This window comes from Bos grunniens, chromosome 29 (assembly GCF_055505025.1).
Source record: "Bos grunniens cultivar Pamir isolate PY7600 chromosome 29, Bosgru_T2T1.0, whole genome shotgun sequence".
NCBI classification, from domain to species: domain Eukaryota; kingdom Metazoa; phylum Chordata; class Mammalia; order Artiodactyla; family Bovidae; genus Bos; species Bos grunniens.
Genome location: NC_141193.1, coordinates 2,250,392 through 2,266,062, shown reverse-complemented (window position 1 = coordinate 2,266,062; position 15,671 = coordinate 2,250,392). Strand labels below are relative to the sequence as shown.

Genomic DNA, 15,671 nt, shown 5'->3' with positions numbered 1-15,671 from the left:
CCTTGGCAGTGGATGGCCACTGGCCTAAAAATGGCCCTGCTGGGATGCACCTCCAGCCAGTGTGGCTCTCTGCTGGCTGCCTTTCCCCAGGACAGACAAGGAGAAACCCCCTTCCCCAAAGGCCTTCCTCCTGTCTCATTTCACTCCTGGAATTGTGGGAATAAAGAGCCTTTCCCTGCAGCACGTGCGGGAAGAAGCTGGGTTGACTCCTGCAGGGAGGCCTCGTCCTTGCTGAGCTATTTCATAACCTCAGAAGGGTGGAAAATCCCCCCAATCTTAACGCAAAGCCAGCAAGCTGAAAAATGGCCTTGAATAGGCTGAGATGAGAAAACAAAGAGGCTGTCAACATCAGAGTCTTGGAGGGGGCAGGGGGCTTCAGCAGACCCCACGCAGACAGCAGTTTCTCGGCTTTAATGCCCAGCCTCAGAGACCCAGCTAGGGACAAGCCTTCGGGGCAGGGGGAGGCGGGGGTGGCCATGGCCCTTCAGCTCAGCCTTCCTGATTAACAGTTCAAACAACCTTCAAAGGCTTAAAAGGGGTTAACTGCAGGGCCTCCAACTCCTCCGCTTGCTAATTTTTAAACGCAGCTGAGCAGAGTTCTGAGTGCCCCTCCCGAAAGGCCCTTAGAGGGACTCTGCGCAGCCCCCGCCCCCTGGTGTCGCCAGGAATCTGTGTACATCTAGAACAAAGGCTCCCATTCCCTCCCTCGTCCAGCTTGTTCTGATGCCTAAGACCAGACTTCACCCCAAAGCCTCTGCCCTGCATCCAAGCCTGGACTTGAACACGTGGCCATGACTCCCAAATGAACCTCTGAGATTAGCTTAAAGGAGCTGAGACCTACACCCAGGTGAAACCTGGATGGGAGTAGTGACTTGGACCCCTGTGTCCCCAGAGACCAGTTCCCAGCAGTGGGAAAGCAGCAGCCTGGGATTCAGGGCCATAGGGAGAGTGCTCCCACAGCCTGAGGTCCACAGTCTCCCCTGACACCCCTGCCAGGCTGAACCCCCCTGCAGGCTATAGCAATGGGATGGAAGCTGCTCAGAAATTCTCGCGGACGCTCCTCACACCTGTCTACCCTCACACACACTAACTCATGCACTAAAACACATGCCTGCTTTGCCTGGGACCTACTCCTTGACAAGGCCTGGGGTTCTGTCCCCTCTTCATGTTGCCTCTTGCCCAGCCCCTGGCCCCTGTGGCACCTTCTTCATGATGGAAGCCAAGATCCTGCCAGGCCCAGGGGCTGTTCCCAAGGTCCTAGGGCCTGGCTTCTGCTCTCACATTGCCTCATTCATAGCCTCCTAGTACAGGCACATGTCACCCGAAGACCAGTCACGCCTGCAGCACCAGCCCTCTGTAACTGTGAAGTGCCTTAACTTCGTTGTCGACTGCATTTAATCTCAGAACAACCGCACAGGGAGGGAGGTCCGTGCGGATGCAGCAAAAACCATCTTGGCCACATGGAGTGATTTTCTTGAGACCACTGGGCACTGACACAGCAGGATTTCTGAGGAGACCAGCCTTCCCCAAGCTCTCCTGGCTGGGGAGGGCATAGGCCTTTGCCAGGCTCCCTGTCCTGATCTTGGGGGAGAGAGGGGCACTTTCAAACATTCAGCTCGCTGGAGAACCAGGCTGAGAGAGGGGAGGGGAGTGGCAGGGCCAGCCTTTAGACTCAGGGGCCTCCTCAGCCTGTCCTCAGGCAAAGACCTCCCAGGCAATCGAGTCCCTAGGCCCGCTGAGGCCTGCCACTGCTATCGTTGTTGGGGAGGTGGCCTCGGAGCCCAAGAGGCCTTCCCTGCACATGTGTGGGTGCGAGCCCAGAGAGATGCCCAGGGCCCCAGCTAGGCACCTGGGAGGGCCAAGTGCCACCCTGATGAGGCATTGCTTCCCTTCCTGCATGGGCTACTCAGAACCAAATGTCACCCCTCACCTGGCTTCCCCATGGGACTGTGCCCACCCCAGTGCATGGGGATGCCATCTCCTGCAGCTGCTTCCCTGACCCTGGCTGCCTCGGCTGGCTGCTCATGCCACTGCCCCTGCCGCCCCTGCTGCCAAGGCTGCAGGCCACTTCCTGGCTTCTTGTGCTCCTTAAATGTCTGGATATCCAAGAATTCAGAAGGTACCCATGCTAACCAATTTCTGAGTCATTTATTGATTCATCATTCGTTCTGTCCCTCTTGTGCAGGCCCACTGCTGGGACATGGGGGCCATCAGATGGGGGCGCCCCTCTGTGAGCTCCTGGGCTGGCAGACAGTACAAAGGAGCAGATCACGAGCTCCAAGGTGGAGCCTGCTGGCCCCACACTGGTTATGGTCAGGTTGGGTGGTCAGGGAGGATGGTTCTCCAGCACCTTCTACCCCTTGGGCTCTCTCTGAGGACATCAGTGCCTGGGGGGTGGGCAGAGCAGAGGGCAGGGGTATCTGAGGGCCTGTGTCCTTGGCTGCCCCTCCCCCGCTCTCCCCATCCCAAGGCAAGTCTTCCTCTAAGACCCACCTAAGGCCCCTTCTTCCCAAGGCTGCCAGAAAGGTCCCTTGCTGTTAGGGGGGATCCCAGGAATGGCATTGAGTCCCAGGGTCGGGTGGGAGATTATCTCTGCAGGGGCTGATAGGAATGTCCCCTAAGGGCTGACTTCAAAGCCACTCTGCCTACCCCTGTGCATCAAAGTCAACAAGCTGAATTGTTTGAACATTAAAAGGGGTGGGGAGAGTCACCTCTCCAGCCACCTGCATCTCCACAGTGTTGCCCTCAGGATCTCAAAGCCCTTTCTGCACAGGCTGGTGGGGGCCAGACCCCCGGACTCCCAGGCAGATGAGCCACTACTACAGGGAGGGCGAACTGCCCTTCAAGCTTCTGCTGAAGGTCCGCATGCCTCCAGGGTTTCCATCTGGGCCCTGCCCCTGCCATTTTCTCAGGTTCTTCTAGAGAGTTGACCTGCTCCCCAACCTACAGCTGGAAGGAGCAGAGAGCAGGGCCCCCTCCCCTCCCCAGCTTGCCTCAAGACCTTGCTGCATGAACTTCGGCCTACCCGCTGCCCTGGGGCACCTCTCCAGGGTGGCTGGGCCTGGTGGGCTCTTGGGGACCTTAGAATGTGTAGGTGTGACCTGCCAGGACAGCACAGCATTGTCACACAAAACAGCTCCAGGCCAATCAATTTAGATGCCAGTTCTAGTACAGATGAGGTACGCGTCATTGAGCAGGTCACCTAATCTCTCTTTGCCTCATTTTCCTTATCTGTGAACCAGAATTAAAACTAGCAGGTACCTTCTGGGGTTATTGGGCTGGTTAAAAGGCTGCCTCCTCCCCAGTGTTCAAGAGAGCACCTGCCTTGTTAGCAGGGAGCACGCAGAACGGTGGCACTAGGGCCAGCAGGCCTGGCTCTGTGAGCTCTGCCCTCCGCCCAGAGCTCGTGATTTGCTGAGGGCACACAGACTGGGGCCTGGTGCTGCGTGGAGGCCTGGCAAATGGCAGCAACTACTGAAGTCTTTTGGGACGTTCCCCAGACGTGAGAGGAAGGCCCCGAGGAGGCCATTCGAGTTGCGGTGCCTGGATTGTCCAGAGGCCTCAGTTCCCCTGTCTAGACAGAGACTCATCATAGCATCTCACTCCCTGATCAGACAGCCCAGGAGGGTGAGTGGGCGTGTTTTTGGTGGTCTCAGGGCACCCCTTCCTTCCCTCTTTCCCAGGAACTCTCTGCCCAGGCTGGGGTTTTTCCACCTGGCCTCATTCCCCACCCCCTAGGTCCCCCGCCTGACCCCAGCATCCCCAGGCCCCAGAAGCATGGCTGCTCGTTGCAGCCCAGTGAGCATGTGTGCTCAAGCCCAGAGGGGCACTGACCCCTCCCTCACACGGGGACATCAAAGGGAAGCAGGAAGCAGCGAGCCGGCTGACCCCTGGCGGGTGGGGAAAGTGCAGGGTCACAGCTCAGCCGGGGCCCAACGGCTGGGGATTTTCCATCCCACCAGGATTTCCGCAGGACACCCCAACTACAGCCCGAGAGACTCCTTGGGAACCAGGGTCTGGACTGGAAGCCCCTGTCCTCAGTCTCTCTGTGACTTGCTGGCTGCTGGCCCAGACACGTCAGAACTCTGTACCCTGGGCTCTGGGACCTGGCTGGGGAGGGAAGGCCACAGACTGAGCAGAGGGCCTGAGAAGAATGGAGAAGGGAACCTGCCGCTCCCCGGCTAGTCATCCCTCCTTGATTGGGGTCAGGGGGTCAAGGCCGCTGAGTAGGCTGTGTCAGAGGGTGGACCATACAAACAGTCCCGAGTCCCAGGTTCCCAGGAAGCCCTCTGGAATACTCTGCAGCAGCCCCAGTGCAGGCAGGGGCACTGTGTGGACCACTGGGCTCACGGGTGTGTATCTGCTGACCAAAGCCTTCTGCACAGTGTAGCGCTGAGGGCAGCTGTGGGCAGGCTGGGCTCTCCCAGCCTCAACCCGAGGCCATGAGGCCTGGGAATCCGGTACCCTCGACAGTCACTGTACTTGGTGAACAGTCTCTCCACTGCAGTTTGTGGGCTATGATCCACTTGATACACCCTGATAAGGGCATCTATGTCACTCCCTGGCACCCTGTCCCCAGCTGAGACTACCATGTCTTCACCCCAAGTTATTGCTCCTGCCTCAGCAAGCCAACCCTGGCCCTGTCCTTGCCTTCATTCACCAGAAGGATGAACCAGGCATGCCACGGGTCACGAGGACCCTCATGGACCTGGGTTGGCCTCTAGGCTGGTGACTGGACTGATATACGCCAGGGACCTCTGGCTGGAGAAACTGCCCCTGAGTCCTTTGTTTGTCCTGTGGGAGTGGGCAGAGGAGTGCTTGCACCAGAGGAGCTGCGGTTCTGTGGTTGGAGGCCAGCAGTCCCGGGCTGAAGACAGGGCTGAGTAGGACACCCCAGTCTTGAACAAGGGTTTGCCATCTGAGTGGGGACCTACATTTAGTCCAGCAGCCACAGTCTATACAGCCCAGAGCTCGGCCTAGGAGCAGGCGTGTCCGTGTGCAAAGTGCTGGCAGCCAGGCTCAAGATCCAATTACAGCAGCTGTCTCACAGGAACGTGCTGCCCAGGGCTGGGAGCTGTTGTTCCGGGGCTGCGAGGAGACTCAGTGCTGGGCCAGGTGGGGTGTCCATTGCTGGGAATTGTTTCAAAATAATCACAGAAACTTGGCAGGCAGGGACTCTGCACGTGAGGGGCCCAGTCTCCTTATGGGACCCATGTCCTGCTGATGAGTGTGCTCCTCCCCTGGCCAGGCACAGTGTGCTGTGGTCTGGGGCCTGGCTTCCGAGCCCAGTGACATTATCGGGAGAGGCATGTCTGCTCCCTGCATCACAGGGCCTTAGAGTCAGACAGCGAGACTGGAGCTGGTTATCAGGGGGCTGGATGGGCAGGCACAGCTGTGTTCTCAGGAAAGCATAGAAAACCCCAAAAGTGAGGGAGCGAGATGGGGCAAAGGATGATTTACCATTGACATAGGCTTGCTAGAGGTGGGCCCAGCACACTTCTCTACTCTCCCATCCCCTGGGTGGGTGAGAGTCAGAGGGGCCTAGGGCAGACCCCACCATGATTCTCACTAGAGTGAGGCACAGAGTATGCAGGCTGGTGGCGAGTGGGCCAGGACTGGTGCAGGCTTGTCCATAAAGAGGACATTTGGCTTAGCCCAAGTGATGGTGTGCTCATTCACGTAGAGCCAGACATCCTGCAGTGTGAAGTCAAGTGGGCCTTAGGAAGCATCACTACGAACAAAGCTAGTGGAGGTGACGGAATTCCAGTTAAGCTATTTAAAATCCTAAAAGATGATACTGTTAAAGTACTGCACTCAATATGCCAGCAAATTTGGAAAATTCAGCAGTGGCCTCAGGACTGGCAAAGGTCAGTTTTCATTCCAATCCCTAAGAAGGACATTGCCAAAGAATGTTCAAACTACTGCACAATTGCACTCATTTTGCAAACTATAGCAAGGTAATGCTCAAAATCCTTCAAGCTAGGCTTCAACAGTAGGTGAACCAAGAACTTCCAGATGTAGAAGCTGGATTTAGAAAAGGCAGATGAACCAGAGATCAAATTGCCAACATCCTCTGGATCATAGAAAAAGCAGAAGAATTCCAGAAAAACACTTACTACTTCTAAAATTGACTGCATGAAAGCCTTTGGCTATGTGGATCACAACAAACTGGAAAATTCTTAACAAGATGGGAATACCAAACCACCTTACTTGCCTCCTGAGAAACCTGTATGCAGGTCAAGAAGCAACACTTAGAACTGGACATGGAACAATGGAATGGTTCAAAATTGGGAAAGGAGTACAACAAGTCTGTATATTGTCACCCTGCTTATTTAACTTATATGCAGAGTACATCATGAGAAATACCAGGCTGGATGAAGCTCAAGCTGGAGTCAAGATTACTAGGAGAAATATCAGTAACCTCAGATATGCAGATGACACCACCTTAGTGGCAGAAAGTGAAGAGGAACTAAAGAGCCTCTTGATGAAGGTGAAAGAAGAGAGTAAAAAAGCTGACTTAAAACTCAACATTCAAAAAACTAAGATCATGGTACCCAGTCCCATCACTTCATGGCAAATAGATGGTGAAACAATGGAAACAGTGACAGACTTTATTTTCTTGGGCTCCAAAATTACTATGGATGGTGACTGCAGCCCTGAAATTAAAAGATGCTTTGCTCCTTGGAAGTAAAGCTATAACAAACCTAGATAGCATATTAAAAAGCAGAGACATCACTTTTCTGACAAAAGATCCATATAGTCAAAGCTATGGTTTTTCCAGTAGTCATGTACGGATGTGAGAGTTGGACCATAAAGAAGGCTGAGTGCCAAAGAATTGATGCTTTCGAACTGTGGTGCTGGAGAAGACTCTTGAGAGTCCCTTGGACAGCATGGAGATCAAACTAGTCAATCCTAGCAGAAATCAACCCTGAATATTCATTAGAAGCACTGATGTTGAAGCTGAAGCTCTAGTACTTTGGCCACCGAATGCAAAGAGCCAACTCACTGGAAAAGACCCTGATTCTGGGAAAGATTGAGGGCAAGAGGAGAAGGGTACGACAGAGGATGAGATGGTTGAATGGCATAATCAACTCAATGGACATGAGTTTGAGTAAACTCTGAGAGATAGTGAAGGTCAGGGAAGCCTGGTGTGCTGCAGTCTATGGAGTCAAAAAGAGTTGGACGCAACTAAGCGACTAAACAACAACAATAAGGTGATGGCCCAACCCCCGGTGAGTCGGGAGATGACTAAAAGTATCCTGGCCCACCCTGCCTGGGAGTCCTATTCCAAAGGAAGGCCAGCTGAAACCGCAAGCACCATTGTGCAGATGGCATCATAGCACCAGCGGGCAGGGACCTGCTTCCATAAGCCCCAGACCCAAAAGCCCAAAGCCTATGTGAGGCCTTTGGAATTGTAGTGCCTAGGCAGAGGTTGTGGGGGCCTGTGGCCTCTACTGCCTGCATGGGCTCATCCTCCCACCCCACACGGAATGACACCAACCCACCTTGCAGCTGCCAGGCTCAATATCTGTATGGCTCCTGCCACTGCACAGTGGGGCCAGGGTCCCATGCCTCAGTGTGAGCAGCCCTCTGGTGTAAGGCATGCTGTGTCTTGGGTGTGATGTGTCAGGGCATGCATGCTGTGGGATTTGAGGACTGAAGACATGCTCTTGCGAGCTGCGCTGGCTGTCACACGTAGGGGAACATTCTGTCCAGATGGGGACCCTCTCCAAGGCAACCCCTTCCCTGTCTGTTCAGGCCTGACCATTAGACCCTCTGTATCCACTGGACTCCATACCCCTACCTCCAGTTTTCTGTACTTCTCACAGTTCTCACAGGTTGTCCCAGGAGGCATATACGTCAAATCCAGGAAATATGAGTGAGGCAGGGCTGGAAATTGTAAATGCAGAGCAGCAGAACTTGGAGATGGAAGCCATTTCACTTCTTAGTCACCTGCTGCACATGCAGGACACCAGCACACACCTAGTGTGTTTGGTGTGTAAGGAACACAGTCCTGCTTTCTGTTACAGACAGACTCTCTGCAAAGCTTCACCTGTATCTCAGACTACTCTCTGAAGGCTGGTCCAGGGCTTGCCCTGTGGGGAAGACTCCTAGCCATGCCTGTGGCTGGAGAAGTCTGCGTGGGAGGGTGGGAAGGTTGCCTCACTTTCTAGTAAGCAGGCTGAGCTGAGGGGCTCCTCCCAGGTCCCTCCACCAAAACAAGCTCTCAGCTGGCCACCAGCTTCCAGCCAGGCCAGTGAGCCTGCTCCTCTAGGAAAGCTTGACCTGAACTCTGGTGCAATAGACAAGGGACATTCTTCTCTGCCAAGAACTCACTTCAGAGGCACCGAGAAAGCAGATCTGTTGCTTTTCCAACCCCTGACTGTGGCAAAGGAGGGAGAGAAGGGAGGTCACCTAGAAAGTTCTGGAACACAGTCTGTTTACCACATGAGTATGTTTTCCATTGAAAGAGAATGCTGCTGGGTCACTGAGGAATCAGTGGGGACTGAGCCCATATGACCTCCTGGAGCTTATGTGGTGCCGGCAGCAGGCCTTGGACCTTCACACACACACCTCGGCCACCGAGGAGATGCCACAGGGATACCAATGTGGCAGGTCCCTCCAGCCACATTGGCTTCCCTTTTGTTAAGGTACTTAATCCAATCACGGAAGGTACCGGGCACAGTCATTAACAGACAGCTGCCTGTCTGCTGTCAGAGCTCTTACCAAAACTCCCACAGACACTTCTCTTCCTAAGCTCTGTGGGGTGCCCCGTTCTCAGGAGAAAAGTCCTCTTGAGAGCCAGTGTGAAAGGGTTCCCAAGTTGCTGTACCAGTTAATGAGTTATTTGCTCTAAACAATATCTTGATAAAGGGGAAGGATGAAGTTAGCTGCTGTTGACTAAGGAGAGACAGCGTTGCCAGGGAAATGCTTCTAAATGGAAAGAAACAAAAGACAGTCATTAGGTTTTGTGCGACTAGGGAAAGCATCGTGGAGAGTGTACCTCTGACCATCTTTTGTGTATATGATTCGAAAGAGAGAGGCAGCAGTGAGTGTGGGGCCCGGGAGAGGAATCTTAACAAAGCTCGTGGAGGCCACTGTTTAGGGGCACAGAACAGGGTGGTCGTCCTGGGGGCCCAGGTCATCCAGGCTGCCCCGGAGCTCAAGCCAGGAGGGAGCGAGGAGGGCCTGAGGCCCAGGCTGGGCTGTAGACCTTCCAACCTGGGAGTCCTGAGATGAAGAACCAGGGGGGCTGCTGGAAGCAAAGACGGAGCAGGTTGGATAAAGTTGTGTCTGAACTGAGCTGGCATTTTAGGGCAGCTTTCCTGGCCTCAGTCAGTATATAGGGGCTTTTACTTTTTTAAGTCTTGCTCTGTGTTATAAATCTCTGCTTCTCCTCAGCAGTTCGAAATGTTTACTCTGAACTAAGCCCTGCGTTTTAACACGAGTCATGTTTTAATAGGAAAACCATCTTTGATGGAATCAAATGCAATTCCTACTTTTTCCCCACCAGCCAGAGGCCTAGGACCTGCCTTTGCAGGCAGTAGTGACAGGCAGAGTGGCTTCACGCTTGGCACAGCAACCTGGCCTCCATGTGACTGGTCTTTCAAACCACTGCCCATACTCAGGCGGGCAGGCTGCAGAAGGCCAGGCCCTTCACTCCATGCCTCACGTCCAGCTCCATCACCTGCAGTCTAAGAGCCCTCGTTTGGAGCCTTTCACCGGGAACTTGCCCCATTGTTAATGCCGGCCCATTCCCATGCCTCTGGAGCTGGTGAGAATTATTATTCTGGGAACAAGAAGATCTAAAGGCCCTTGGTTCTCAGGTTAACAGGAGACTTGCCATTAGGAACGGGGAGTAGACTTCCTTCCTGGGGAGGGCAGAACTGGGGCAACCAAGCAAGGAAAGCGTGTGAACATGGCCTGGTGGCGGAGAGACTCCTGAGCTCAGCATGCATGGCCTTGAGTTCCTCACCAGGTACCACTGTTTTCTACGTGGGAACATCTGCCATCCCCAGGCCTTGATCTCTTGATCTGTGAAGACTGAAATTGTCTATATACAAGACCCTGGAGGACATTAAACTGACTGCATTTGAGTTCCCTGCATTTCTAAAACAGCAGCAGAAGGGAGTGGGCTCCAGGGCGGGGGCGGAGATTCTGTGATTAGCTCTGGACTTTAACTGCCATGGACTCTGTGAGTGGGGACTTGAGCCCTGGAGGAAGAGCAAGGGAAGGCGCTCCAGAAGGAGCACAGAGGCCTCGTTGCTGCTTGGAGACTCACTGCAGGCCAGGCAGGTCTTTTGAGGAAGATGGACCACAGCCAGGGTCCTTCACCTGACAGCCCTGGGTGCAAACCCCTCCTTGCTTATTCATTCACTTGCTTATTCGTCAAACATTCACAGAGCAGCCATGATGGGTCCTATGCGGATTAAGCATTGAAGATAATGAGGAACAAAAAGACGTACTTGTACCTTCCCCAGCCTTGGGATCGAAGGAGACGGCTTGTAACCCTTCACCACAGACAAACACCTGGTTATCCATTAAGGACAGGAGGGGAGATGGGCTCTCTGTGGTCCAATCTGAGGCTTAGCAGTTGGCCACTCTGAGAGAGGGACATGAGTCAGCCCCAGCCTGGGGAAGGGCAGAAGGTCAGGAGAGAGAGCTTGACTTGTTTAAAATGATACCAAGGGAGGGTGGGAGGAGCCACAGTGGCTTCACCAGATCCACTGCTCAGGGTCAACACTAGCTTTGTGACCCTGGGCCTGACTTAACCTCTCAAGCCTCAGGTTGATTATATATAAAACAAGAGCGATAATATTCTTATGTCAAAAGCTGTCTAATGTGAGGATTAGTGAAATGTTTATAAAGCATTGAGCACATGGCCTGGCTAAGGGCAAGTACTGTTACTGTTTTAGGGATATTCTTTAGTCCAAAGATGTGTGCAGGGTTAGCAGACTTTCTCCTCACTGGAATGGTAGTGCTGGGCCTCCTTCGAAACGCAGTGCCCAGGGTGTGTTGATGACGAGACCAGCATCTCTGAGAGAGCAGGGTGGCCCCTCTCTGGCTCCTCCTGGTCCCCCGGGGCTTGCACAGAGCCTAGTGAGCCTGCTTGAACCTTCTGCCTAGAAGAGTGGACACACAGGGCAAGGAGGCATCCTTTCCTCCACCTGCCTACAGGGCACCGCACTGAGCCTCACAGGTTCCTTCAGCTCTTGTGCCTAGACCCCACACACATCAACCCTGGGGGAGCCCATCAGAGCTTCAGATTGGAACTGCTCTTTGTCCGTCTTAGCTCTGGGTGTGTATATGGAAGGGGGTGATGGTGGTAGGCACAGCTCCAGAGAAGTGAAAGGCTTCATGGGCTAGCCCAGCCAAACCCCATTTCCCCTCAAGGGAGCCTGAGGCCATGGTCAGCTTAGCCTACCCTCCCCCAGAGCTCTCGCAAAGATTCCCATTCTTTGTTTGCATTCACCCCAGCCCTAAGAGCGCACCTGTACATGGGGGTGAGCAGGGAGCTTCAAGGTGACTGGGAGTCACAGAGAGATACAGAGACAAGAGAGAGAGAACTGGGTGGGCTGGTGAGAAGACAGGAAGATAATGGGAGAAAGTGAGGCCTTCTCTAGGGGGAGCATTGAAGACAGGAATGTTTTCTTCCCACCGCCCACAGGACGGCCCCAGGGCTCCCAGGCCCCTCCTTGGGGGCTCCCTGAATGCTTGCATCTGTCCCCTTGGGAACAAACTTGCTTCCTTCTGTCCCACTCTCTATCATACATGAATGATGTAAAAAGCACTCCCCACCCCCACCCCGAATCCTGGTAGCGTTCAGAAATAGAATGGTTGTACAAGAATTCTTTCACAAGGAGGAAATCCTGCCATTTGTGACAACATGGATGAATGTGGAGGACAGTGAAATAAGCCAGACACAGAAGGACAAATACTGTATGATACCACTTATATGAAGAATCTAAAATAGTCAGAGAAGCAGAGAGTTGAATGGTGGTTGCAAGGGGCAGGGGGGAGGCAGCTTAGAGGAATTTGTCAGAGGGCACAGAGTTTCAGCTCTGCAGGATGAATGAGTCCTGGAGCGCGACTGCCCAGCACAGGGCCTGTAGTCAACAGAGCTGCATTGTGTGCTTCCAGATTTGGTAAGAGGGGAGGTCTCGTGGTAGTGTCCCTAGGAAATAATATACATGATATGAAGGGCGTAAGGAAACTTTGGGAGGTGATGTGTATGTTTATGACCTAGATTGTGGTGATGGTCTCATAGGTATATACTTACTTCCAAATTTGTCACATTGTGTATATTAATTACATACAGATTGTGTATGTCAATCATACCTCAGTAAAGTGGTTAAGAAAAAGAAAATTAAGAGCAAATAAAACAATTTTTTTTTCACAAGAGCTTTTTTTTTCTTTTAGAATATGTATTTTAAAATAATCACATTCTTACTGAAATCTTCCAAAGTCTCTTTCTGGAGCCAAAATTCCACTGATCTGACAGTTGGCATAATGAAAAAACACATACTGATTTCATCTATGATAGTCAGTGCAGAAAAAGGGAAACAATAACCAGGGTCCATCAGCTTTAAAAATATAAACCTAAAATAGGGTCATGCCAGGAAGGCAAAGATACATTCAACAACCTGGATGAATCTTCAGGGAACTGTGTCGAGTGAAAAGAGCCAGTTTCAGAAGGCCCTGAGTGCACTGGTTCCATTTTTAGACCCTTCTTGTCGTGACAACATTAAAGCAGCGCAGAACTGAGTAGTGCTTGTCAGGGCCTAGGGACGAAGCAGAATGGGAGAGGAGGGGTGTGGCTCTCAGAGGGCTGCACGAGGGCAGCAAGCTCCCCCGCACCGGCCTGTGTCCTGGCAGTGATCATGTCCCAGTTCCCAAAATGCTACCACTGGAGCTAAGGCTACATGGACCCTATTATAATTTCTCACAGCTAGCTGCATGTAAATCTACAATGATCTCAAAATGAAAAGTTCAGTTGAAAAAAATAATGATCACCAAATTTAAAATCAGTAGACTTCCCTGGTGGCTCAGATGGTAAAGTGTCTGTCTACAATGCGGGAGACCTGGGTTTGATCCCTGGGTTGGGAAGATCCGCTGGAGAAGGAAACGGCAAGCCACTCCAGTACTATTGCCTGGAAAATCCCATGGTAGGCTACAGTCCATGGGGTGGCAAAGAGTCGGACACGACTGAGCGACTTCACTTTCACTTGTCTGAAAATACCCAATGATGAATTTCAAACTGCACAAAATGTATATGAACAAAGGGCTAAAAAATACTGAGACACATTACAACTGATTTGAACATATGGATAAATCTCTCTTTTTGGCTAGGAAGTAAAAAAATATTTGTAAAAAAAGATAATTGTAGGTTAATCTAAACTGATTGTAGTTTCAGTAGAAATTACCAGCAGAATATGGATGGCCACACACATTGTTTTTTAAATCATGCAAGCTGATTCTAAAATTTATGTGAAAAAAATGAGCATGTAATGTAAGTCCTATACAATTCTTGAAAGCACCTGCTCCAGGAAAGCACCAGATTTTAAAGATTACCCATTGTCCTAAGTAGTCTAATGAGAATGCAACTACACTTTTTTCTGAAGGTGATTTTACTCATTCGAACTCCCCTCTCCATTGACCTTGTCAAGCACTTACTGTGATAAAGATGAACTGAATGACTCATCGTGAGGTAGGGCATGCATTTAACTAACGCTATATAGCCTTACATATGTCAACACCATACTGTGTGCTTCACATTAGTCATTCATTTAATCTTCGCAGTAACCCTCTGTGGAAGGCACTCTTTCTTATTATCCCCATGTTATAAATGGGAAGACGAAACTGAGGTTAAATGACCCACCCAAGGTCCAGCAGGTAGGAACCGGTGCATCTGCTGCGCTGTGGCTCTAGAATCTGCTCTTAAGCACTACTTTTTGTTTACAGGGCAGTAAAGGAGAGCACCCAAGCCAGGAGGGCAGGGGATAGGGGCCATGTTCCTCTGGGCCAGTTTCACATGGGTGAGGCTAGAAAAACCACATTGGTACAGGTGACCTAGGTTAGATAAGGAAACTGAGTCACTGTTGTCCAGGTCATGATGTGAAACCATTTTGACCTGCACTGGTTATAACATCACTCCAACTATAACAGTTTATCATGCCCATTGTTCTCCTTGGCCTGGGGAAGGGAGGGACTGGCTACACCTTACAGATTTTTCTTATTGCTATTCTTTTCCTGTTCGAATTAGGCTTATTTACTTTTTTGAGTTACTGAATTCAGTTTTCATAAGATGCCCTGAAACTGTGATCATACATGAGTATGAAATGGCCCCCTACCCACTACTGACCCTACATGGGTCAGAGCCATGACCTCTGGGCATCCACTGTCTGGATTCGGCTGTGTGAGCCTGGAAGAAACAAGTGCTCCTGTTCCCTTACCTTATTAGTTGTCAATGCAAGGACTCAGTTATAAACACTCCGGGCTTCCTGTCCAACTCAAGAGCCAATCCTGTGTCTAGAGTGATTTGGTCTGAGGCCATGCCATGGATTCCGTGGTTGACTGTACTGTGTGAAATGTGGCTTCCTCTTTTGAGTTAGAGAGATGAGGAAAACTCTGTTGTACTCATAAGTATATCATAAAGTTTGAAAGTCAAATAACTGAGTCTGGCCCATCATCAGGCCCATCAGCAATCCATAAGACAGTCTAGAAATGGATACACATTAAATGAGAGTTTGAAATATGAGAAAGATGACAATTTAAGTCAGTAGAAGATGATGCATCCAGATACTGTTGGGATAACTAGTTAGACACATAGAAAATAAATTGAATTTAATAACTCCTTATATAAAAATAGAGCACAATTTAAATGTAAAAAGTGAAAGCTGCCCACTCTCACCACTTTTATTCAACATAGTTTTGGAAGTCCTCACCACAGCAATCAGAGAAGAAGAAGAAATCCAAATTGGAAAAGAAGTCAAACTGTCACTGTTTGCAGATAACATGATGCTACATACAGAAAACCCTAAAGATGCTTCCAGAAGATGAACTGGAACTCGTCAACGAATTCAGCAAAGTTACTGAATACAAACTTAATATACAGAAATCTGTTGCATTTCCTTACATTAACAATGAAATATCAGAAACAGAAATGAAAGAAACAGCCCCATTTACTGTCACATCCCTAAGAAAAAAATACTTAGGGATAAATCTAGCTAAAAAGGCAAAAGACCTTTACTCCAAAATCTATAAGATGCTGATGAAAGAAATTGAAGATGACCACAAACAGATGGAAAGATATACTGTGTTCTTGGATTGGAAGAATCAATATTGTTAAAAATGACTGTACTACCCAAGGAAATTTACAGATTCAGTGCAATCCCTATGACATTTTTCACAAAATGAGAACAAAAAATTTTTAAATTTGTATGGAAACATAAATGATCCTGAATAGACAAAACACTCTTGAGAAAGAATTACGGCTAGAGGGCTAGAGGGATCAGCCACCCTGGCTTTAGATTATACTACAAAGCTGCAGTAATCAAAACAGTGGTACTGGCACAAAAACAGACATAGAGATCAGTGGGGCAGGATAGAAGACTCAGAAACCCATGCACTTATGGAAAGTTAATCTATGACAAAGGAGGCAAGAATATGTA

At 50.6% G+C, this 15,671-nt stretch overlaps 1 protein-coding gene across 9 annotated transcripts in view; it reads right to left on the bottom strand.

Moving 5' to 3' along the window:
* KCNQ1 (potassium voltage-gated channel subfamily Q member 1) overlaps positions 1–15,671 on the bottom strand; it is a 380,089-nt gene that overhangs the window by 157,167 nt on the left and 207,251 nt on the right. The window contains exon 12 of one of the 9 annotated variants that reach the window (XM_086383886.1): positions 12,371–12,782. The exons of the other annotated variants lie outside the window; for them this stretch is intronic. Coding sequence (XP_086240012.1) covers positions 12,776–12,782 — 7 coding nt within the window. The 3' untranslated portion in view covers positions 12,371–12,775. Of the gene's footprint in view, positions 1–12,370; positions 12,783–15,671 lie in introns of those variants that run through there. 9 annotated transcript variants of the gene reach the window in all.